Raw genomic sequence first — 24,760 nt, 5'->3', positions numbered from 1 at the left:
TGGGATAGTTTCCTACGACGTTAAAACTCTCTTCTTCTTCTTCTTCTTCTTCTCTATCTCTCCCCAGTAAAGTGTCTCTATATGTGTGTAACTCAAGTAGATATAGCCCAAGACATCTCTGATCTTCATAACTCATGACCCTAGAGAAAGGACCGAAACCCTCTTTGAATAAGCAGTGGAAACGGCCCCGTATCTCATAGTACACTGTGCAATGACATATGTAATGTAGCTCTGTCTCTAGCTCTAGCTAGCATAAGTGGCATATCCTGTTGTCTGCTTGTATCCCTTTGAATCTACCAGCCTCAATCTCCAGCTGACGTGAGGATGTGCGTATTTGACCAATGGCACATCGGGAAACCATGAGACATATGTGTGTCCATGTAGCTGGGTCGAATCACAAACCCATCTCTTGTGAGGTGGAGAAGATGCTCTCTTTAGAAAGCCATCTTTGTGCCCAACTCCTGTGGCGGCTCTATCCATGTCCTCTTGGTATCCAACTGGATCAGGTCCTGACAAATGAGTCTAGTAATCTCCACCTGTGTAAGAGACATGGAGGGTGCCTGAAGAGAGTACTGGAAAGGGGGCAGCCTGTCCATGGTGAAGCCATGCGTCTGAAACCATAATGTCATCTGTGCATACCAGCATGAAGTGTCCCCTGAAGAGCTGACTGTCTGGAAGACTCAAGGGCCAGTGTAGCATATGTCTCTAGTAGTATCCCACAAGTTGTGCACAAAGGACACTGATCTGGTAAGCTCCTCAATCTCCATAGGAGGGGCAGCTAGCTCTGCTCGAATGATAGCGTGGGGTACGAAGGCCTTGGTTCTGATTAGTCGAGAGATCATAGATACCAAGGGCCTCTCCATACGTCTCCAACCATCCTGGCCTACAGAAGGTCCCGTATCTGCACCCCAGACAACATAGTTGAGGCTACTAAAAGTATCAGAGAGCCATAACTTTGTCCGAGGTTCCCGGAACTGAACCTGCGAACATATCCTCTCCAAGCCTCCCAAGGCCGCAAAAGCTCTAGTCAGTCTAGCCTCTGCTGCTCTCCCCAAAGAAAACCTCGGCCCAATGAAGACAACCCCAAGGTAAGTGTATGCATCTGTATACTCTACAATCTCATGACCATATGTGAAAGTCGGTGCTGATCTCCTGATCCACTGTGGTGTGGTGTTAAACACCATAACCATGGTTTTACCAAGGTTTACAGACAATCCACTATCCTCTACAAAAATGTGTAATGCATCCTACTATCGCTGCATACCCTTTGGTGAGTCAGAGATCAACACAATATCATCATCATATAACAACAATGGGATCCACGTCCTTGCCAACTGGGCACCTCTATCACCCTCTCTATCAATGTAATTAGACACCTCATCAACATACATACCAAATAGAGTAGGAGACAAAGGGCAACCTTGTTTCACCCCAATGGTGGAGTGAACTAAATCAGATATCCCCTCCAGAGTGGTACATATCCCATCACTGATCTGTACAGAGCCATAATCCCCCAAAATCAACACTATGGGCACCCCCATCTCTTGCAGTTTGCGCATCAATCGAGCTCTCGGTACCATGTCAAATGCTTTGCGGAAATCCACAAAACTACAATAAATCTGTCTCCCATGTGACCTACCCTCCTCAATGATGGCTCCGAGTGTCAGAATATGATCAAGAGTAGAGAAACCTCTCCTGAAACCGGCCTGGCCCTTTGCTCGTACACCCTCACCCTCTCCCCAATTACTCAATTGCCACTCAAGAATGGATGCATACAACCGTGCCAATGTGTGCCCAACCATAATAGTGCGGTAATTCCCAGGCTCTGTAGGATCACTTACTTTGAAGATAGGCACAATAGTAAACAACCTCCAAGTCTCAGGTAACCCCTCACACATGGCACGATTGAACAACACTGGAAGAACCTCTACCAACATATCTCTAGCATGTGTAAAGTGCTTTGCTACTAGACCATCATTATCATATACCCTGCTGGCCCTCATCCTGTCAATGGCTAACTTTACCATCTCAGTGGTAAAGAAGCTGCTGGTAGGTGGGCATGGCTCTGTAGGATCTGGTAGGGGGTCCTGTCCAAGAACCGTATATAACGATGAGGCATACTAGCCCACACATTAGGAGAAGTAATCACTGGGGGAGGAGAGTGCTCATGAAAGAATCGCCATGTCTCTCCTGAGTCTCTACTCAAGAACAACTGAAACAAGTTTCGCTCCATCTGGGCCAAGTAAGTTTGTTTCTTCCGTCGCACAAGGCACCGGGAAGCAATCCGAGATTTTCTGTAAGTGATGACTCCTAAAAGAAGATCCCTATGAAGCTGGGCTGTCATCTCTTTGCACTCCTCATCATGCCAACTATTCTGGGGCATGCTCCCAGAATATCGCCTCCGACCCGGCTGAGTGTGTGGGTATGCCTTTGATGCTGCACTATGCAGTGTCTCAGTCAGTAAAGTGGTGCACTCCTCTACTGAGAGACCAGGACCAACTGTGCATAGACGGCTATAGATCTACTCTGTATAAACCGAGTCAGTCTCTGATGTAAATGTATAACAGGTATGTGACCTGCCTCCTGATGTTTGGGTTGTACTATACTAAAATGAAACATACAATGTCAAAAGTGCATGATCCATTGCTACGCCCACTAGTCTGGCTCCCACTATGAAATCTTGAGTACAAGGAATAAAGCTCGGTTGTGCCATAACATAGTCCACTGTACTAGCCCTGTGTCTGTGTGGAAAGAATGTGAAACTGGCTACTCCAGGAAATCGTTGTAGGCCATTAAGTATGGCTAACCCATGTGTAGTCGTCATCTTTGCAAGGTATCTCCCATACTCCGTCTGCTCTCTGTCATGTGAGCATCTGTCAAGCCCAAACTCACCCACATCCAACTCTCTAAGCATCTCTTCTGAAGTGTCGTAGAAGACTGTCTGAGAGTTGCCCGTTCGGGCATTGAAGTCCCCTAGGAGGATGATATCACCATCCCTAGAAAACTCCCATATATCATCATCTAGTATAGAGAAAGGCGACTGTCCTCTGGATGCAGCATATACTGATGTACTGGGGGGGGGGGGGGGAAGTAACATATAGAAATTAGCCTGGGTCAACTCTCAGCCTCACCCACATGTATCTAGCATGGTCATCTCTCCGTACAATATGTAGTAGTGGCTGTAACTTCTCGCTAAATAGCATTGCTACTCCTCCTGAACCTCTCCTACGCTCAGATCTCGCGACTGTCCTGTGGGGGGTCTCCCATCTGTATCCCACCACATGTGGCATAAGCTGTCTAGGGGCCTGATGAGTCTTTGAGAAGAAAACAATGTCCCCGTCTGTGAAACTGTCCTCAAAGGCACCAACGTCCAACCTCATAGATCCATTACAATTCCAAGTAGCCATCTTCAGTGTGGTCCCATAGGTCTCACATCGTCTGAAACCGGCCCGTGGTGGGGCAGGAGGCGTTGGCTTTCATCCAAAATTCTTTACTTTAGATACACACAGAGCACTTTGCAAAGGAAACCTGTGACGGGGATTAACACTTAAGCGCACACATGGCTCGGAAGCTAGAATGCCCCGAGCAGACGCCGACAACCTGTAGGCCCCAAAATTGGCGCCCCTTTCGGTATTTCTTTATACTTTGAGAGGGTAAATTTACAAAGTAGAGTCCTGGGAATCCTTTGTCTATATCCAACTAGATACCACTTGATTTGGCCAAATTTCGGCAGCATAACAGCCCCAAAACTTGCGCGAAACCAATTCCCCTGCTAGAACTCACTTCCACTGGCATAAACCCTCTGATTCTTGCCCAAAAACAGTAAATTCAGCATGCTGTATTTACTGGTTTTTGCCCTGTTTTCAGCCCCAAACAGTCCCCTAACTGTCCTATGCCAGTGGGGCACTATTCCCAATGGTTCTGGCGTCCGTATGGCTGAAAAACAGTCAATTTACAGCGCATACACAACGCTGAAACTCACCTTTATGGTGAGGTTATGACCCTCACCGGTGCCTGCTTTGGAGTAGTAGTTAGCTACCCTTGTTCCTGCTCAAGGAGGCTCTTGCCTCAGCACAAAAGCATGAAACCACACAGCTGTACATTAGTCAAATGAAGAGCCCTCTTGTGGGGCATCACATAACTGCACGTAGGGGAGAGAGAGAGAGCAGTGTGTAGCGTGCAGGGCATCACTCCTAGCACCACACTGTACATGGGAGGGAAAGAAAGCACTCCATAGCTCTTAACCTGTGGTGACAGGTGACAGGTTCTCAATGAAGCATCCCCCCAACATAAATCGAGTGCCCCCTCTGCTGCCCTTGACCTGTAATGCATCTGTGAACAAATAGATGCAAAAAGGGGAAGATTTCCATGGCTGTCAAAACCTGCGTATCGCTGAAAACGCAGCAAAACAGCCCTGTACACACGCATCTGATGCCTTCCAATGCTGAAAATGAGCTCCTTGGACCTAGGCAAAGTCATGGGAAGCTCACAAATGGAGAGAAATGGCTGAAAATCATTGTTAACAGCCTCCAAAACTGCTCTCAAAAGTCAGTTACAAGTTTTTGTTCTCCCAGACTTGGTAAATTGACCAAAAAGTGCCACTTGGCACTCATGTATGCAATTTCCCCGCATTGGGCTTCCTGCTTAAAAATCTCAACTGGTGCATCAGTTGACTTTGCAGCAGAGTAATAAAATGTTCCCATGGTCATACCGAAGGTAATGACGCGAACACATTTCATGGTTCAAAATAGCAGTTCCCTAATTTTTAGGAGATGCTTCTGTTGGGCTCCCACTGGTCATCTGACCATCTATCCTCATTGGGACCGCATCCAAAAGTGCAATGTGGCCCAATTGTCGGATACTTTCTGCTGGTAGTCCTACCTTGACTTTATGCCTTTATTGAGTTAACTTCCTAGTATCCACCAACTTGCTAAGTGCGACGGGGGGACCTACATGATCTTGATCTGAGCCTAGACATCCTTTTACTTTACGAGTTCCAGTGTGCTGACCAACTTTCCGTCTGCGGGTGAAACTACCGTTCACATTGGCCATACAATGTTCGACCATTTGCAACTTCAAAAAGAGGGTCTCAAAAATTAAACAAAAATCATAAGAAACCAACAACTAAGGTTAGCAGTTGGCACGTCCTCGTGACACCGTCATGTAGAGCGCCGCTCTACAATCACCACCCGACCATCTCTGTAAAAGGCTATCTTTCCCTTCTCCCTTGCCGTTGTAATCTCTGGCATTACCTCTCTCATATGCGCAAGCTATGAGAGAGTGAGATCATCACCGAGAAAAATACCTATCTTCTAGAGAGTAGGCCTCGTTCTCAAGATTTCCTTCTTCTCTTCCAAGGAGGGGAAGCGTAGTATGAGAGCTCTTCCTTTTGAAGATTCTCCCGGGCCATCACTCTTCTTAACCACTCTCCATGCCTCTGTGTGTGAAGGCTTGTCCACCCCCATCATGGATGTGAGGCTTGTGACCTCTTTTTCCACATTGTTTATGTCCTTGAGGCTGGTTACCCTCACATGTAGGGCCCGCATCCTCCTCCTCTGTTCCTCTTCAAGGGTCATGTTAATAAGAGTGGGTGTACAAGGAGCTTCCTTACCTTTCCCTTTCTTGGCGACCTCAATCCATTTTTCGGCCTCTACTTTCTTTTGTGTTGCGGAGATGACCGTGGCCCATGATTTCTTCTCCTCACCTTCCTTGATAACCCGTATTTCTTCTCTCATGGTATTCAATTCTTCTATCATGGATGATTGAATTTCGCCTTTTTCGAGGCGCCCACTTTTTGTTTGTAGATTTCGGATGATGGAATCTTGGATGACCACTTTCTCCTCGAGCGAAGCGATCCTCCTACACATGCCATCTCTTTCTTCGGTCCATCTTTGAAGAATAGTGCTCCTCTCCTTCCTCCACTCTTCCACTTCATTTCTCCATTCTCTCATTTTCTTCTCTATTGCCGACATTCTCTTCCCTATCCGCATGAAAGATGCTTTGTGGGTGGTTGGCGAAGGATGCGTCTTCTCACACGTGGGGGAAGCCGTTGGCACTTCTCCGATGCTTCCCATGAGAGAGAGAGAGAGAGAGAGAGAGAGAGAGAGAGAGAGAGAGAGAGAGAGAGAGACTCTAAAACAACAGAAAAATACAAGAAACCCTGAAAAACAGCAAGAAACGCTTGTGAAACCTTAAAAAACAGCACAACATAGATTTGAAACCCTAAAAAACAGTGGCAAAATGGTGACAAAACTCTAAAAAATAGTTGAAACCCTAAAAACAGCCAAAAAGCAATTTCGAAACCCTAAAAACAGCAAAGCAGAAGTGACGAAACCCTAAAAACAGTGAGAGACCCGAGAGAGAGAGAGAGAGAGAGAGAGAGAGAGAGAGAGAGAGAGAGAAGACTGAACACCAGATTGGGTCCCAAACCCCCCTCCAAGGGCCTCCCTTTCTATTGCTAGAGAGGTATTTGCTTTAGATTGCACAAATGTTGATACAAGATTGTGAGATGCTGAAGGGATCTTGTGGTAGATGCTTGGATTTGCGAGGCTAAGTGCAGTAAATGCAGAACACTAGGGATGTTGAATGGGATCTGCAAGCTCGACGAGGCTATGGGTTGATTTGCTATGGCTGACGTAATGATGGGCTGAAAACTGAAAAACGCTGGCTGATCTAAGGGCTGAATTTGAAAATGCTTGCTGATCTGCTGTCTTGGGCTGAAAATTGAAATCAATGGGGTATGCATCTACTCTAAAGTGTCTGGGCATGCAGGTCCTGCGTACAAGCTCACAAGGGTGCGAGAACACTTCCTAGGCTGTCCTAAATCCTAGAAATAGGAGTTAGCTCGTCCACATGTACATAGGGTTAGATGTGCATGTGACAGTTACTTGTGCAGCCCTTGTCAATTTTGAGTTGCAAGCTAACTTTTACTCTTACACAAAAGATTTGAAATTTTGGGTGATTATAGTGAAAGATGTGGGTTAGAACTTGGCTCTGTCAAGCTAAGGTGGTTCATAATCAGTGTGACATGAAACGTTTCGAGGTTTTGTGCGTTACGGGGTTTCTAGGACTTTGAAACGTTTCGTTTCGGAGCTCAAAGAAAACGAAACACAGGTTTCGTTTTATATGTATGTTCGTATGATTATACATTGAATACACATACAAATTCACTTGTAAAGACACGAAATACCAAAATCTAGATGTGAGACTTGAGTCACGAGTGAACAAGGTAAGTCGGTAGCCAGTTGCAACAACGTGGAGGTAAAGAAGAGGGGGCCATGCTGATGTGTAAGGTTCACACACAGAGAGAGAGAGAGAGAGAGAGAGAGAGAGAGAGAGAGAGAGAGAGAGAGAGAGAGAGAGAGACATTATTCGATGTGCGTGAGGGTCAAAAAATCTATCGATTTTTTGAGGTGGCCTTTGTGTATGGCTTAAAAATCCCTAAACGGGTGGCTTGAGATTAACTGGTCAAAAGGGGGCAAAAAAGAAAAAATCAACTCGTTTCGCACGTTTCTTTGAAATGTTTCGGCCGTTTCGGGGTTTCAGAGGGCTGAAACGGGTTTTTATGTCACTATGTTCATAATTTGGCTTGGTCATTCTATTGCATTTTTTTCTAAAATTGTATCCATGCAATCAAGGACGATTGCTTTCTGTGATAGATTGTAGGACAGGTGGTCACTTTCTCCCGCTGCGCACACATCCAATAATTTGATATCTTTAGCACTCTTCTGAGCATATAACTTTTCGCCTAGTTTTTCTGTTTAACGAACACAGTATGATTTTATTCTTTGGATGCTTGTCGAGGTTTGATTATGATTCGGTTGGAGTCTAGAGCTGACTATTAAGATTTCTGCCCTTTCAAATGTAGGGTATGTACCTGTACGTTACATGTCATTTAATTGCGTTTTGCTTTCTAGCTCCTTTGGTGACAAGCTCCGTGCTCCTCGTAACGGCTTTCCTCCAAGCTCTGCCATGGCACGGCCAACTTTCGCAGTTTATATTGTTGTCTCTTTGATCTACATTCGTCTCTGTTTTCTAACATTTTATCAACCATTCACAATATTCTGTAATAAAGTATACCTGGAAGTTATGTTTAGTGTCATCGAGTACTCAGTAGTAGATTGTTTTTCTTCCAGTGCAGCCGATGGGAAACCAAAGTACTTTACCAATCTTGAAGAAGCTCGTGAGGAAGGGGAGAGACGGCGGGAGCAAAAGGAGCGGGCAGAGGGTCCAATAGTTACTCTTCCATCTGGTGTCAAGTACAATCATTGAAGAGTCTGCTGTTAATACTTCAAATTCAAGAGCATTCAGCTGTATATTTTACCCACTTTACATTGCTTCTTTCAAGTGCTGGAGTAGAGGATGGCCCCATTACACCTAAACAATCATCAGTTTTTGGGAGGGATTTTAAAAGTTTTGTCAAGATTGAGATATAAACCTGTTTAACAATGATTTTCAGATTCTGTCTCTCACCAGAGAGGATTACTTTTAGTGACTCACTCACATAGAAGGACTAATACAAGCAGGTGGTCCTATAAGTCACAAAGACAATACAAAAATCCAAACATGTCCTGCTTTTTCATGTTCTTTTGTTGTGGGTGCTTTGTTGGCTTATTAGGACTTAGCAATCATTGGCACCTCTGCTTTACAAATGTATACTGAGAGCTGGATTGGTGTCCTTTCCCAGATTCAGAGAGCTGCACCCGGGTTCGGATGAAACAGTTTCGATAGGGCAATTGTGTTCTGTTTCCTACACAATCTACAAGCTAAATGGGTAAGAGACATGTCGTTCATTTCCTAAGAGCCATGATCTAATTGGTAAGATTTCCATCGCACTTGTTATTATGCATATGGTGCGTGTGCATGCCCATGTGAATGTGTATGCGTGATTGTGTGTTTTTACCCCAAAATAGGTTGGCTGAGGAGGGGGAAGAAAACATATAAAACATGGAAGTCTTTTTATGTAATATTGTAATTTACAGTGAAAGAGAGGAAAGTAAGGTAATGGTTAAGACCATTAGAAAGTGGAATAAGTAATTTGTTTGGTAGCACAGAGAAGTAAGGTAATGGTTAAGACCATTAGAAAGTGGAATAAATAATTTGTTTGGTAGCACAGAGAAGACATGTGATGGACAAGACCATACGAGAGATTCAAATGGTTGTAGGTCCTTATATTTTTTGATTGGACCATACGAGAGTAGATGAAGGTGAGGCCCTCCTCCTCCCTCTTTGAAAAAAAGACTCCACTCCCTCTTCCACTTCAATTTGTTGAAAACAGATAGGCACATGTGCGCGTGTGCACACACAAACAAACAAACAAAATCCACATGCGCACACACAGACACGCGCGCGCGCGCGCACACACACACACACACACACACACACACACACAGAGAGAGAGAGAGAGAGAGAGAGAGAGAGAGAGAGAGAGAGAGAGAGAGAGAGAGATGATATATTACGTCTTCAAAAGGCCAAAGTGACCTATGAGCCCAAAAAGTTACAAAGTGGTGAATCTGATACAATGTCTGAGTATTGAAAAGACTAAATGGTACTGAAAAAGATACTGCAACATCTTAAACTGCTGGAAGTGAGCTAAGCAGCTAATTGAAATTGTGTAGGGTATGAGTGAAGGGCCGATACAATGAGTGATACAATCTCAACGGAGGTGAGTGGATATTGATAGACCATCAAGTCCTAGGATATCCATCATTAGTTGCTGGCGGATCTCATCAATATCCTCCATGGTCAGTACTCTGACTGGGCGTCTCGCATGTTGAGCTAGAATGGTCTAGATCCTCTGTTGCTGTCTCCGTCGATGCTGTGAAGCTCCTTGCAGTCGTGAGCGTTTGGATCACTCCCCCTCCAAATCTACCAGTCTCGACTCTTAATGTGAAGCTGATGCGAAGATGTGGATATCTGACCGATAGCACACTGTATCCCATGAGATAAACGTGTATCCATATATCTGGGCCTAGTCACAAAGTCATCCTCCGTGAGTTGGAGAAGATGTTCTCTATAGAAAGCCATCTTCGTGCCCAACTCTCGTGTCGGCTGTATCCAGATCCTTGGTTTTGTGGATGCTGTTTTCTCACTCTGAGTATCCTTAGGGACATCTCCTTCATTGAAATATCACAATTGTCTCCCAAGTCAATAGCATCTGATACACACTCTTCTTGAAGTCGCGGAGCGGAGCTTAGATCGACTCTCTCTCACACACACACACACACACACACACACAAAGATACACAGACAGAGAGCTTACACAGTACGCAGAGAATTCGTTGAAGGGTTATCTCCCAAATCTTATTATTTACACAAGTATAAGTGAGTATATACAAAGAGTTAGTGATAAGCGAGTTAGGCGCGCGGGCGGCCATATCCGTATAAGAGGCCACTTGGGCTTTAATCCCAACAACCTCCCACTTAAAGTCCAATGTGGCACTTTAAGTAACTGTAAATCTATGAACATAAATGTACAAAGATTTACATGGCTGTCATCTATCCAATGCCCAATAACTCACGACAATGCACAAAGCCCTCTCGTGGAAGTCCCTTTGTGAGTAGATCAGCAGGATGTGGATCTTCATCAGTTGTATCTGCTTATCTTCAAGTACTTCCCTAATGAAGTGATATTTCACATCAATATGCTTAGTCTTCGAATAGAACACTGGATTCTTTGCCAATTGTATAGCACTTTGACTATCACAATATAACTCTAGCATATCTACTTTGACTCTCAAGTCTGCTACCAATCTACCAAGCCAAATAGCTTCTTTGCATGCCTCATTTGTTGCAACATACTCAGCTTTTGTAGTAGACTGAGTAATACAATCTTGTAATCGAGATCGCCATGATATGGCACCTCTAGCCAATGTAAAGACATAGCCTGATGTAGATCTCCTCTTATCTAAGTCTCCTGCATAATCTGAGTCAGTGTATCCTCTGACACTCAAATCTTGACTACCATAGCATATGCGCATACTCTTTGTATGCTTTAAGCATCTCATGATACCTTTCACTGCCTCCCAATGTTTCTTGCCGGGTTTGACATATATCTGCTAACCACTCCCACTGCAAATGTAATATCCGGACGTGTAGCAATCATTGCATACATCAAACTCCCACATGCAGACGCATACGGCACCGTATCCATTTCAACCTTTTCCACCTCAGACTATGGGCAATCTTGGTTGCTTAGTTTCACATATGACGGCAATGGTGTCATCAATGCCTTTCCCCTGTCCATATGGAAACGTTGCAACACCTTGTCAATATACTCTTCCTGAGATGGATAAAGCATCTTCTTTGACCTATCTCGCTGGATACGCATACCCAGTATATGATTTGTCTCACCCATGTCTTTCATGTCAAAACCTTTGCCATTTTTGACTTAAGAGCTGAAATTTCTGCCATTTGTCTACCAGCAAGTAACATGTCATCCACATACAAGATGAGGATTATCAAGCTACCATCCTTAGCTTGTCGAGTATACATGCAATGATCTGTCTCACTTCTCTTGTATCCTTGAGAAAGCATAAATTGGTGAAACTTGTACTATTCTCTTGGTGCTTGTTTCAAGCCATAGAGACTCTTTCTCAAACGACATACCAATTTCTCTTTGCCTTTCTCAACATACCCTTCTAGCTGCTGCATATAAACCTCCTCATGCAAATCTCCATGAAGAAATGTCGTTTTCACATCCATCTGATGTAAATGCAGATCATGTTTGGCAACCAAAGCAAGTACACTTCTCAATGTTGTCATCTTGACAACTAGTGAAAAGACTTCATCAAAATCTATTCCGTGTTCTTGCTTAAAACCCTTAGCAACCAACCGTGCTTTGTATTTTGACTGTCCATCATGAGGAGTAAGCTTATACTTGTAAACCCACTTACAAGGTAGAGCTTTCTTGCCCTCAGGTAATTGAACCAAATCCCACGTTTGATTCTTATGCAGAGCCGTCATCCCTGATTGCATGGCCAACTGCCATTTTTTCGAGTCAACCACTTGTAATGCCTCGTTGTAACAAGATGGTTCTCCGCAATCCGTGAGCATGACATAATTTAGAGGTGGCACATAAGGATCAGGTGGTTTGGAGACACGCTCAGAACGTCTCACCACAACTGATTCTGTCTCTCTAGCCACTATAGGCTGTTCTTGAGCCTGACCATGCTGTCTTGATGTGCTAGCACTAGGTCCATCTTCCTTGAAGACAACTCTTCTGATCTCCTCTGGCTTAGCGTGAAACTTGGCTTCATTGAAATCCACATCATTGTTACGAATAACTTTTCTGGACTCAGGATCCCAAAGCCGGTAACCCATCTCGCCTAATTCTCCGTAGCCAAGAAATATACACTTTTTGCTCTTTGGTTCTAACTTAATCCTCACATCCTTAGAAATATGGCTATAAGCTTCACAACCAAAGACTCTGAGATGCTTATACGAAGGTGCCTTGCCTGTCCATAGCATCTCGGCCACTTCACTCTTATCCAGAACCCTACTAGGAGACCTGTTGATCAAATGGACTGCTGTAGCCACTGCTTCCGCCCAAAATCCATCAGGCAATGTCACGGGGACGTGGCAACTGTTAACTATGTCACGAGGACGTGGCAACTGCTAACTTTAGTTGTTGGTTTCTTTCCAAGCATAGCTACCAGGAATGGGAACGCGGAACAAAATGCCATTCCCTGTTACGGGTACTCACGTTTGAAACACGGAATGGGGATTTGGAACGGGAACTTGGAATGGGAACGGGGAACGGCGACCTGAAAACGGCCATTCCCTGTTACTATGTTTCCAAGGGGTTTTGTTTTATTTTTGAGACCCTCTTCTTAAGTAGCAAACGGTCGGACATTGCATGGCCAATGTGAACGGTAGTTTCACCCGCAGATGGGTAGTTGTCGGCACTGGAATTCGTATGATAAGAGGATGTCTAGGCTCAGAGCAAGATCATATAAGTCCCCCTGTCGCACTTAGTAAGTTGGTGGATACTAGGAAGTGAACTCAATAAAGGCCTAAACTTTAAAGTCAAGGTGTGACTACCAACAGAAAGTATCCAACAGTTGGGCCACATTGCACTTTTGGATGCGGTCCCAATGAGGATAGATGGTCAGATGACCACAGGGAGCCCAACGGAAGCATCTCCTAAAATTTAGGGAACTGCTATTTTGGGCCGAGAAATGTGTTTGCGTCATTACCTCCGGTATGACTAGGGGAACACTTTACGACTCTGCTGTTGAGCGCGCGGCGGTGTGTGCAAGTGAAAGAGCGCGCGAGGAAGTGCAGTGTGTGTGCAGAGAGGGGTGGCGAAAGCCAGCAGGAGAGGAAGCGCTAGCAGAACGATGAGGGTGAGAGAGAGGGCTCACGTTTTTGGGGAAAACTCAATAAGTGAGTTTTGGGTTTTTCCACTTTTATTATAAATGACCTTTAAAAAATGTATATATTGAACCTGGACAAAGTATAAAAATGTACAAAAAGGGGTTATTTAGGCCTTTAACCCAACAACCTCCCACTTAAAGGCATAAATGACGCCTTTAAGTTAACCAACTCCCACCAGCTGTATGCAATGCTCATGTTGAGCCTTAGCAAGACTCTTGGTGAGAACATGTGGAGGGTTATCCTGTGTGTGAATCTTAGTCAAGGTGACTAGACCATCCTCCAATACCTGTCGTATGAAGTGGTAGCGCACATCAATGTGCTTTGTCTGTGCATGAAACATGGCATTCTTGGCCAAATAGATAGCACTTTGGCTATCACATCCCAAGACAGGAGTACTAGCAGGCATACCAAGCTCTTTGACAAGTCTGCCCAACCATATGGCCTCTTTAGAAGCCTCAGCGGCTGAAATATATTCAGCCTCAGTAGTACTCAATGCCACAATTTTCTGCAGTCGTGAACACCAAGAGATAGCACCACCAGCAATAGCAAACACATAGCCACTAGTGGACTTCCTGGTATCCAAGTCACTTGCTATATCTGCATCACAATAGCCCTGCAACTTCAGGTCACTTTTGCCATAGCATATACACCTAGATTGTGTACCTGACAAGTATCTCAGAATGCATTTCAGCTGATGCATAAGGGATTCCCTTCATAGCATTCATTGCCACGTCATCCTTTGGGCAATCGGCTTTGCTAAGTTTTGTGTGTGGAGGTAAAGGTACTCCAAGTGACTTAGCTTCAGCCATGTTAAGCCTGTCAAGTACTTTAGCAATGTACTTTTCTTGAGATAAGAAGAGCAATTTCAGCATTCTATCTCTCTTGATTCTCATGCCCAAGATGTGCTCAGCATCACCTAAATCCTTCATTGCAAAAGCTGAATTCAGCTGACGTTTAAGAGCATCAATGGTAGACTTATGCTTCCCAACAATCAACATATCATCTACATATAGCACAAGGATTATAGGACTTTCATCATTATCCTTCTTTGTATACAAACAATGGTCTGGATGGCTGCGTTTAAAGCCTTGAGACAGCATAAAAGTATCAAACTTTTTGTACCACTGACGTGATGACCGCCTCAAACCATACAGTGCCCTTCTTAGTTTGCATACAAGTTCCTTTCTATCAGGAACTACAAAACCCTCAGGTTGCTTCATGTAGATATCTTTATCAATGTCACCATGAAGAAAAGCTGTTTTTACATCCATTTGATTCAATTCTAAGTCAAGCACTGCAGCGAGAGCAAAAAGGACACACAATGTCGTAAGCTTTACAACAGGAGAAAAGATCTCTTGAAAGTCAATCCCCTCTTTTTGTGCATACCCTTTGGCAACTAACCTTGCTTTATACTTGGGCTTTCCATCAACACATTTGACCTTGTAAACCCATTTGTTAGGAAGAGCCTTTCTTCCTTTAGGCAATGGCACAAGATCCCAAGTATTGTTTGCGTGCAAAGATTTGATTTCCTCTTGCATCGCAAGCTCCCACTTACTGCTTAACTCACATGATTTTGCCTCTTTATATGTAAGAGGCTCACCCTCATCTATCAACATAACATGATGCAAAGAGGGGTCAAAGCGCTGTATCAACCTTCTGACACGAGTAGACCTGCGTACCCAATGATCTACATTCTCAGGCACAGGTTCTACATCAGGAGGCAACTCATTTTCAGCATGCTCATGCTGCTGAAAATCATTTTCAGCCATGACAGATGGCTGTCCATCCTCATTTGGAGCATCTAAATCATGTCCTACCTCTTCTGGCTCAAGGTTAACCGGCTGATTATCAATTTCAGCTTGCGGTAATGCATCCTGAGGCTCTTTTTCAACATCAATAGGTGGCAAGAGAGGTTGAAATTTGACCGATTTCTTGTCAATTTCATAAGATGTAGCATTTTTTAGCAATTTAGCCTCATTGAACACTACATCTCGGCTGCGTACTACCCTCTTAAACTGAGGCAACCATATCCTGTAGCCCATTTCACCCTCTTCCCCATAACCCAGGAAGAGTCCTTGGATGGACTTGGCATCTAGCTTTGTCCTCAAGTCATTACGAACATGGACAAAAGCCTCGCAGCCAAACACTCTCAAATGATCATAAGCGGCAGGTTTGCCAGACCAAACCTCCTCTGGAATGTCATTTTTTAGCGTACTGTTAGGAGAGCGATTGCATACATGAATTGCAGTTTTCAAAGCCTCTCCTCAAAACCCATGAGGGAGATTAGCCGTGGACAACATGCAAGGCATTCTCTCACATAAAGTACGGTTATACCTCTCAGCCACACCATTAGAAGATGGATTATAAGGGGCTATCAACTCCCTTTTAATCCCATATTCTTCGCAATAACGCTGAAATTCAGCACGTGTACTCCCCTCCCATTGTCAGATCTCAGACATGTAAGCTTACTACCCTTTTGCGTGCTCACAAAAGCACGAAACCTCTTAAATGCATTAAATGTCTCACTCTTATTCTTTAACAAATATGCCCAGCCTTTCCTAGTGCAATCATCAATGAATGTAACAAAGTATAATGCACCACCAAAAGACTTAACAGGCATTGAACATACATCGGAGTGAATTAAATCAAGAGCATTAGCTTTGCGCGAGACACCAGAATAATAAGAAGACTTCTTTTGTTTACCATACAAACAGTCATTACAAAAATCTAACTTGGTGCCCTTTACATCAACCCTCTTCAAAGAGGAGAGCACATCAAGTCCCTTCTGGCTCATATGGCCAAGTCTTTTGTGCCACAACTCCAAATGAGAAGCAACTTCGGCCACTGCAAGAAACTTGCCAAGCAAAGCTTTGCCATGTAAATAGTACAATGTACCACTCTTGCATCCCTTGACAATGAGCATTGATCCCTTAAGCAACTTCCATGAACCCCCAGCAAAAATGGTTGTATAACCCTATGCATCCATCTGGCCAACAGACAATAGACTCTTCTTGATGCTTGGTACATACCTTACATCTTTAAGCATAAACTCTTGGCCATTGTTTAATGCCAAGCGCACAGTGCCCATTCCTTCAATGTCACAAGCATGGTTATCCCCAAGGTAAACCTTGCCATACTTGCCTGCATGATAAGAAGCAAAACACTCCACAGATGGAGTCACATGAAATGAGGCACCCGAGTCTACTATCCAAGACTGTGTAAGGCCATCATTTGCACTTAGCAATGCATCAATGATATCTCTACATGAGATAAGCATGTCTTTTGCATTTGCTACAACAAAATCTGAGGGGCATGAAGCTGCAACCAAGATCTCCTCACTGTCAGATAACTCTGTGATAACCACACTAGAGAATACATTGACAGTCTCCGAATCCTTGGAGGAGGTACCTGCTGATTTTTCCCCTTTCTTATCCTCTGTCTTCTTCTTCTCCTGCGATTCCTTCTTTCTTTCCTGCTCTTTCTTGAAATACCTGCAATTTGGCTTCTTATGGCCTTTTCTGCCACACTGGTAACAAGTCACATCATTATCCCTAGACTTGCTTTTGCTCCTGTTTTGAGTCTTGGTACCTGTATTTTGCTTCTGATTTCTGCCTCTCGCATTGTAAGCAGAATTGCCACCTTCCCCACCACTAGACTTGCGTCTAATTTCCTCATTTAAGATGGAGCCTCGCATTCCATTATATGTGAGGTTGGGGCTATTACTCAAAGAAACCACAAGCGTTTCCCAAGAGTCTGGCAAAGTCATCAACAAAAATATGGCTTTCAACTTGTCATCAAAAGGTTGAAGCCCAGTATCCTGTAGCTGACTCATAACACTGGTGAAAGCACCTAAGTGCTCAGAAGCCGACTTGGCTTCGTCAAGCATCATGTTCACCAGTTTGCGCATCAAATGCACCTGATTCACAGGGGTGGGATTCTCATAAGTGGCCTTCAACTTATGCCAAATTGCATGTGTAGTGTCCAAGCCCTTTATGTCCACCAGAATGTCATCGGTCACAGCCATTTTGATATAGGCCTTTGCCCTCTTGTTGAGCTTGGCCCAATCCTCATCTGGCATATCCTCAGGCTTTACAGCCAAAAGGGCGTCCTCACAATCCTTAAGGAACAAAATCCCCTGCATCCTGTCCTGCCATAGGTCGAAACCTGTACCGTCAAATCGCTTGATTTCCATCAAGCTCTTGGCATCAGACGACCAGGAAGTAGAGGCCATTTGCACGGATAAAAAATGCAGCAGAAAGTGTCTACACAAAATCTGAAAATTTCTAGTGATCACAATGTACCGCACGTTGCATACAATGTGCTAAAAATTTCAGCAATTAACAAGTATTCCCAATGCGTACTTGCATAAACCCACAAAAGGCGTACATAAACCTCAATTTGTGTACATAAAAACAGTCCAATTCTGAATTTTTTGCAAATTTATTGTTTTGGCGCATCAATTTGCATCAAATGGACTTGTTTTGAGTGGGAAAAGCAAGGGGCATTCACCGGAATCGATTTAGAACACCTGCGTTTTGCTGTTTTGACCTGTAATTTCTTGGTTTTTACCTGTTTTGACCTAATTTTAGCCTGTTTTAGGCTGTTTTGGGAACCCCTATCACCCTAGGTGACACCGAAAGTAAGAGGCTTCGCGATGAAAGCGGAAATTTGACGCGGGAGAAGCCTTTTGCCTACTGTCCAGCCACCTGCGCAAAGCTTCTGAAACCCTAATCTGGCTCCGATACCAGTTGTTGAGCGCGCGGCGGTATGTGCAAGTCAAAGAGCACGCGAGGAAGTGCAATGTGTGTGCAGAGAGAGGTGGCGAAAGCCAGCAAGAGAGGAAGCGTTAGCAGAACGAAGAGGGAGAGAGAGAGAGCTCACGTTTTTGGGGAAAACTCAATAAGTGAGTTTTGGGTTTTCCCACTTTTATTATAAGTGACCTTTAAAAAATGTGTCCAGGTTCAATATGAACCTGGACAAAGTATAAAAACGTACAAAAAGGGGTTGTTTAGGCCTTTAACCCAACATCTGCCGCAAAGTCAACTGACGCGTCGGTTGAGATATTTTTAAGCGGCAAACCCGAAACGGGCAAATGCTTGTAAATGCGCCAAGTGTCAGTTTTTCATGGACTTGCCTCCTACAGGAAAAAATGCGCTGAATTTGAAGCTGGGAGAGGGCTTCATTTGCATTTTGTCATAGGTTAAGAGCTATGGAGTGCTTCCTTTCTCTCTTATGTACAGTGTGGTGCTAGGAGTGATGCCCTGCTCGCTACACACTGCTCTCTCTTTCCCCCTACGTGCAGTTATGTGATGCCCCACAAGAGGGCTCCTCATTTGACTGATGTACAGCTGTGTGGGTTCATGCTTTTGTGCTGAGGCAAGAGCCTCCTTGAACAGGAACATGGGTAGCTAACTGCTACTCCAAAGCAGGCACTGGTGAGGGTCATAACCTCACTGTACAGGTGCAAAATCGGCGCTGTGTATGCGTTGTAAATTGACTGTTTTTCAGCCATACGGACGCCAAGACCATTGGGAATCGTGCCCCACTGGGGCAGAGGACAGCTAGGGGACTGTTTGGGGCTGAAAACAGAGCAAAAACCAGTAAATACAGCGTGCTGAATTTACTGTTTTTGGGCAGGAATCAGAGGATATACGCCAGTAGAAGCGAGTTCTAGCAGGGGAATTGATTTTGTGCAAGTTTTGGAGCTGTTATATTGCCGAAATTTGGCCAAATCAGGTAGTATCTTGTGGGATACAGGTGAAAGATTCCCGGGACTCTTCTTTGTAATTTACCCTCCTAAAGAATAAAGAAATACCGAAAGGGGCGCCAATTTTGGGGCCTACAGGTTGTCGGCGTCTGCTCGAGGCATTCTAGCTTCCGAGCCGTGTGTGTATTCAAGTGTTAATTCCCGTAGCAGGTTTCCTTTGCACGTTCTCTCTGTGTGTGTCTAAAGTAAAGAATTTCGGGTGAAAGCCAACGCCTACTACCCCACGGGTTGGTTTCATGGTTCCATCGCCGGGATATCAATCACTTTTTCCTTAAAGAGTGAGCCTGGATTGTATTGGGTAAAGACACAGAGTGCATGAACGCGGGATTACACTATGGCCGACAAGGAGAAGGGCATTATGGAAGAGGGTTCCTCTTCAAAGGACAGGCAGGAGATCCCTATGGTTTTCGAGATTGGCGAGAGCTCACGACCAAGTAAGTCTGTACCTCCTGTGAACGTGAATGTCCCTCCAGTAGTACAGGGCTTTATGACTGGGCAACTTGAGGATGATGCGTTCAAGACTCAGTTAGTTGCCGCGATGAACGTCTTTTTGCAGCTGGTGCAGAATCCAAGGTTTATGGAGTTCTTACAAGTGCCACCGGTGCAACAACAAAATAGGCAACCTACGTCGCGTACGGAGCTTGTTGATGCTCAAGCCCAGGTACTTCATGCGGCTCAGGAGGAAAGGGAACACTCGCATGTTGCGGAGTTAGGGGCTCCAAAACAGGTTCCTCTTGTGCTTGAACAGGTGGCTAGAGCACCTATTCCACAGGTTATGCCAGTTCAACCCGCCACCTTTTAGAGCCAGCATGCTGTCTTGAATGGACAGGAAACTGGATACCAGGCTATGCACTCAGTTTTTCCACCACCCACGGTACATCCTGGGTATTTCGGGGGTGGATCAGTGTCCCAAAGTATGGCTGGTTATGCGCCTGGAAGTCAGCCGTACATGCCAGGAACAGTGTTTGGGGGTATGCAAGGCATCATGTCAAACCCCATGTATGGTAGTATCGACATGCAGCAAGGTTTCCACTGCAACCAGGGCCAACTTGGGGTGCCACAGGGTCATTTTGGCATGGCTGGTTTTTCTGGACAGCAGCCAGACATTGCACCTCTGACGCAAAATGTGAATGGCCAAGATGTGCCAATCATGCCTATTACAGTGCCCATGTTGCAGACCATCCCTTATGACAACTTGGGGGCACTAGAGAAGCCGAAGGCTTACAAAGAAGGTGGTGCAGCTGTAAAGTTCAGTACCTTCAGTGGTTTCGAGGACAAGACAAAGGCTCTTACCTTCCTCCAGCAGTTTGATACAGCTTATGCGGGAGGGAATTTTACAGAGGCCTCGAAAGTCAGGAAAGCTGCCACTTTCTTAAAGGACAATGCGCTTACATGGTGGACGACATTGTTAATGCAAGGACAGGCACCCGCCACTTGGGTTTACATAAGCAAATGTTTGCATCTGCTTGGCTGTCAAATGAATTTGAAGCCGACGTCATGACAGATTGGCACTAGCTTACTTCAGCTCGTGCAAGAGCTTGCTGGAGTACAATAGGAGGTTTTGTAAAGCGTTACTCTCAGTGACCTCCTACATATTTGTGCCATTGACAGAGCAGATAGAGAAGTACTATTGTGGGTTGCCTAAAGGGCTTCGCGATTACTGTACAAAGAACAGAGTGGCTACCCTCACTTAGCCTATGGAAGTTGCGAACACCGGTCTTGCCTTGTTGAAAGGAGAGGACAGTGGATTTCCGAGCAACGACAAAGGAGGGCAGCAAAAGAAAAATTTAGCGAAGAAGCCCTTTGTGGAAACGACTCCTGATGCGTCACAGGGGTTAGAAAAGGCCACCAAAGACAAGGATTCAGCCGGGACTTCTGGAGTGCAAGCAAAGAAACAGAAAAGGAAGCCTTTTGTGCGCAAGTCGCTCGAGGAAAAGAAGGTCCTAATGGCTGAGAACAAATGCTTTATATGCGAGCAGCTTGGTCACTTTTCTATCAATTGTCCACAAAGGAAAAGACCAGCTGACTCAGAGGCTAAAGAAGACCAGAAAGGCAAGAAGCCTAAACCCACGGCAGGTTTAGTGCCAGACATGGTGGGTGACAGGCCCAGCACAGATGCCAGTGAGTTATGCAAGGCATGGGGTAAAGTTAGGGATCAGACGGCACTCATCTTCTTTGATCCAGGTGCCAAAGCCAACTTTATTTCACCAGAGTTATCTATGAAGCTGGGCATCAGAGCTGAAGAGATGGGGTACACAGCAAAGGCAGGGTTGGCATGTCCTGGCCACTCATAGTGTGTTACTCCCATCGTTGGAAAACTTCGTCTGCATATTCAGTCGTATGTGGACACTGAAGAGTTCTACATCATGCCGCTGGAAGGTTGTGACGCCTTGTTGGGGATCCCGTGGATGTTCCGAGTGCATGGAGGCTTGGATGCCTACAACAAAAAGATCACTGTACAACATAGGGGCAAAACTCACATCTTGGATGTAAAGCTTAAAGGAGAGTCAGTCCCTATTGTATCTGCTTCTGCTATCACTTCTGTAATAAAGAATCATCTTTCTGTGTACTTGATTTTTGCACGTGATGTCTCAGATAGTGATCAATCAAATTTATCTGTGTTAGATAAAGAAAGGTCAGCATTTTTGCAAAAGTTTAGTGACTGTTTTTCTGATTCATTACCGTCGCAATTGCCACCAGAGAGACGTGAGGACCATCGGATAGATTTGGTGCCAGGGTGCAGCCCACCAAATAGACCTCCCTACAGGGTTAGTGCGGCGCAGCAGAAAGAGATTATGGGCCAGGTTGAGGAGTTATTAGAGAAGGGGCTGATTCAGCCTAGTTCTTCACCCTCTTGCTCCCCAGTGCTCCTAGTGCAGAAGAAGGATGGCTCATGGCGCATGTGTATTGATTAATGTGCGTTGAATAAGAATACCATCAAGAATAGGTTCCCTATTCCTAGAATTGATGATATTCTCCATCGTTTAGAGGGTGCTGCAATTTTCAGCAAGATAGACCTTAAGAGTGGGTACCGTCAGATTCGTATAAGGCCAGAGGATGTGCACAAGACTGCGTTTAGAACGACATTTGGTCTTTATGAGTTTCTAGTGATGCCGTTTGGGCTAACAAATGCTCCTGCCACGTTCAACAGAATGATGGTCCAGATTTTCCGCTCGCATCAACAGTTTGTTGGGACGTTCTTCGATGACATGATAGTGTATTCGAAGAATGAAGAGGAGCATAGGCGTCACTTGACCATTGTGTTCGAAGAGTTGCGCAGTCACAGGTTACTAGTCAATCCTAAGAAAAGTGAATTCTTCCTCGAAGACATCCACTTTCTGGGCCACATAGTCTCAAAGGATGGTGTTAGAATGGATCCCTCAAAGGTCGAAGCTATCAAGACATGGCCAGACTTGAAGACTGTGCACGATGTCAGAAGCTTCTTGGGATTGTGTTCCTACTATAGAAGGTTTATCAGAAATTTTGCAGATATAGCATCACCTCTTCACGCTTTGCAAAAGAAAGAGGTCACTTTTAGATGACCCAAAAAGAGATTTCAGCTTTTAGTCTCTTAAAGGAAAATTTGACTTCAGATCCAATTATTGTTTTGCCAGATCTTAGGAAGTCATTTGTGGTCCAGTGTGATGCGTGTGGCAGTAGCATCGGAGCAGTGCTAATGCAAGATGGACGGGTAGTAGCTTATGAAAGACGAATTTTGCAAGGGCCAGAGAGGACTATGCAAGTCTATAAGAAAGAGCTCTTGGCCGCGCTTTCTAGCTGGAAGCACTACCTCTTAGGTGCTGATTTTGTTGTCCAAACAGATCATCAGACCTTGCGATACTTCTTGACACAATCAAAGTTATCCGCAAAGCATATGCGATGGGCAAACATTCTTTTCATGTTCCACTTACAGATTATGCATGTGGAAGGCAAGAAGAATGTTGTGGCTGATGCGTTATCAAGAAAGCCACAAATTTCAGCTGTGTCAATTCCTTATGATCACGAGCTAGATGACATGAAGGAACAGTATACTGCTGATGAAGATTTTGCAAGGATCTTTGCAACATCACGAGCACTACCTCCTTAGAGACGGTTTTATGATGATGCATGGTAGACTTTGTGTCACTAGGCCACTGCGACATAAGGTCATGGAAGAGAGTCATGTCCCACCGTATGCAGGGCATCGTGGCATTGATGCAACAATTAAAGCGGTAGAGACATTCTTCTATTGGCCTACCTTGAGGAGAGATGTGGATGCCTTTGTGCGAGCATGCATAGTTTGCCAAAAGGTCAAATTTGACAGGCAAAAGGCACCAGGGTTGTTACAACCACTGCCGATTCCGGATGAGCCATGGGAAAGCATTGCTATGGACTTTATCTTTGATCTTCCAAGAACGCCAACAGGGAATGATGGTATATGGACCATTATTTGCAGGTTCAGCAAGCAGGCCCATTTTATCCCTGTTAGGAAGAAGATAAAATTTGATCAGATGGCATGCTCGTTTATGTACAATGTGTTTAAGTACCATGGTATGCCACAATCGATTATCAGTGATCGTGATCCTCGCATGACCAGTTTGTTCTGGAGAGGATTGTTCGAGAACATGGGGACTACGCTCAAGTTCTCGTCTTCGTTTCATCCACAAACTGATGGACAGTTAGAAGAGGCTAATTCTACTGTCTTAGATCTGCTGAAATGCTATGTGTCAGATAATAAGGGCAAGTGGGAACAGTATTTGCCTATGCTTGAGTATGCGTACAATAATACGGTGCATTCGTCTACTGGCAAAGCACCTTTTGAGATTGTTGAAGGCGGCAAAAAGGTTCCTCCCATTTTGCATACAAAGGACAAGATCTTTGAGGCAGATCGATATGTTGAGAACATGGATGAGATGTATAAAAAGATTAAAGTTGCCTTGGAGAAGACTCGGGCAAAGCAGAAAAAGACTGCTTATCGTCACCGTCGTGAATTGCTGTTATCACTTGGTGATTGGGTTCTGTTAAGGTTCGAAAAGGCAAGGTTAAAGAAGATGAAGGGCAAGGAACGGCTGTTTCCTAAGCTCAGCATGCGTTACTGTCACGTGGCACATCCCAACCCTATGTGTCCGTGGACAAGCTACACCACAGTACGGTTCAGTCAGTTCAGTCAAGTCTAGATTAGCAGTGATCTGGCACTTTTGTGAGTCTATTCGTAGACCGTGCATGCCTAGTCACTTAGCATAGATGCATATCCTCCGGTTGCACACAACATGATCATCGGAATTCCCATCAGAATCCATTAGCATCAGTTAGGGGAATTTTCGAGTGTTTTAGCCTATTTTCCTATTTATTGGTATTTTCACTTATATTTTTTAAGTGACTTTCCAACAAAAGTAGGTAGGGCAATTTTGCTAAGTTAATATATAAGCAAACCCAAGTTAGCAGTTATTGGCAGAAGAGGCAGCAGGAGCTTCCCGCTCAACAGGCAACTTCTCAGCAGTACCCCCCAGCAGTAGACCCTCGCCATACCTTCATCCCATCCTTGGCGTTTCCCCCACAGCATTCAGCATCGCCATCCCATTGCTTGCCTGGCGTTTTCCCTACAGTAGCCATTCAGCCCAGCGTTTCCATTGCAAA

The 24,760-nt window shown here is 44.7% G+C and overlaps 1 protein-coding gene and 1 pseudogene across 1 annotated transcript in view; one reads left to right on the top strand and one right to left on the bottom strand.

Annotated features, from left to right (window-relative positions):
- LOC147447577 (peptidyl-prolyl cis-trans isomerase FKBP16-1, chloroplastic-like) overlaps window positions 1-24,760 on the top strand; it is a 112,154-nt gene that overhangs the window by 9,417 nt on the left and 77,977 nt on the right. Inside the window, exons 2-3 of the mRNA XM_086523310.1 lie at window positions 8,136-8,258; window positions 8,687-8,773. Of these exons, the coding sequence (XP_086379436.1) occupies window positions 8,136-8,258; window positions 8,687-8,773 (210 nt within the window). The remainder of the gene's footprint in view (window positions 1-8,135; window positions 8,259-8,686; window positions 8,774-24,760) is intronic.
- LOC147447578 (uncharacterized) lies at window positions 5,160-5,956 on the bottom strand (annotated as a pseudogene).

This window comes from Adiantum capillus-veneris, chromosome 11 (assembly GCF_014529385.1).
Source record: "Adiantum capillus-veneris isolate H3 chromosome 11, ASM1452938v2, whole genome shotgun sequence".
NCBI lineage: Eukaryota > Viridiplantae > Streptophyta > Polypodiopsida > Polypodiales > Pteridaceae > Adiantum > Adiantum capillus-veneris.
Note: the sequence above shows the minus strand (reverse complement) of the source record. Positions and strands in the feature narration are given on the sequence as shown.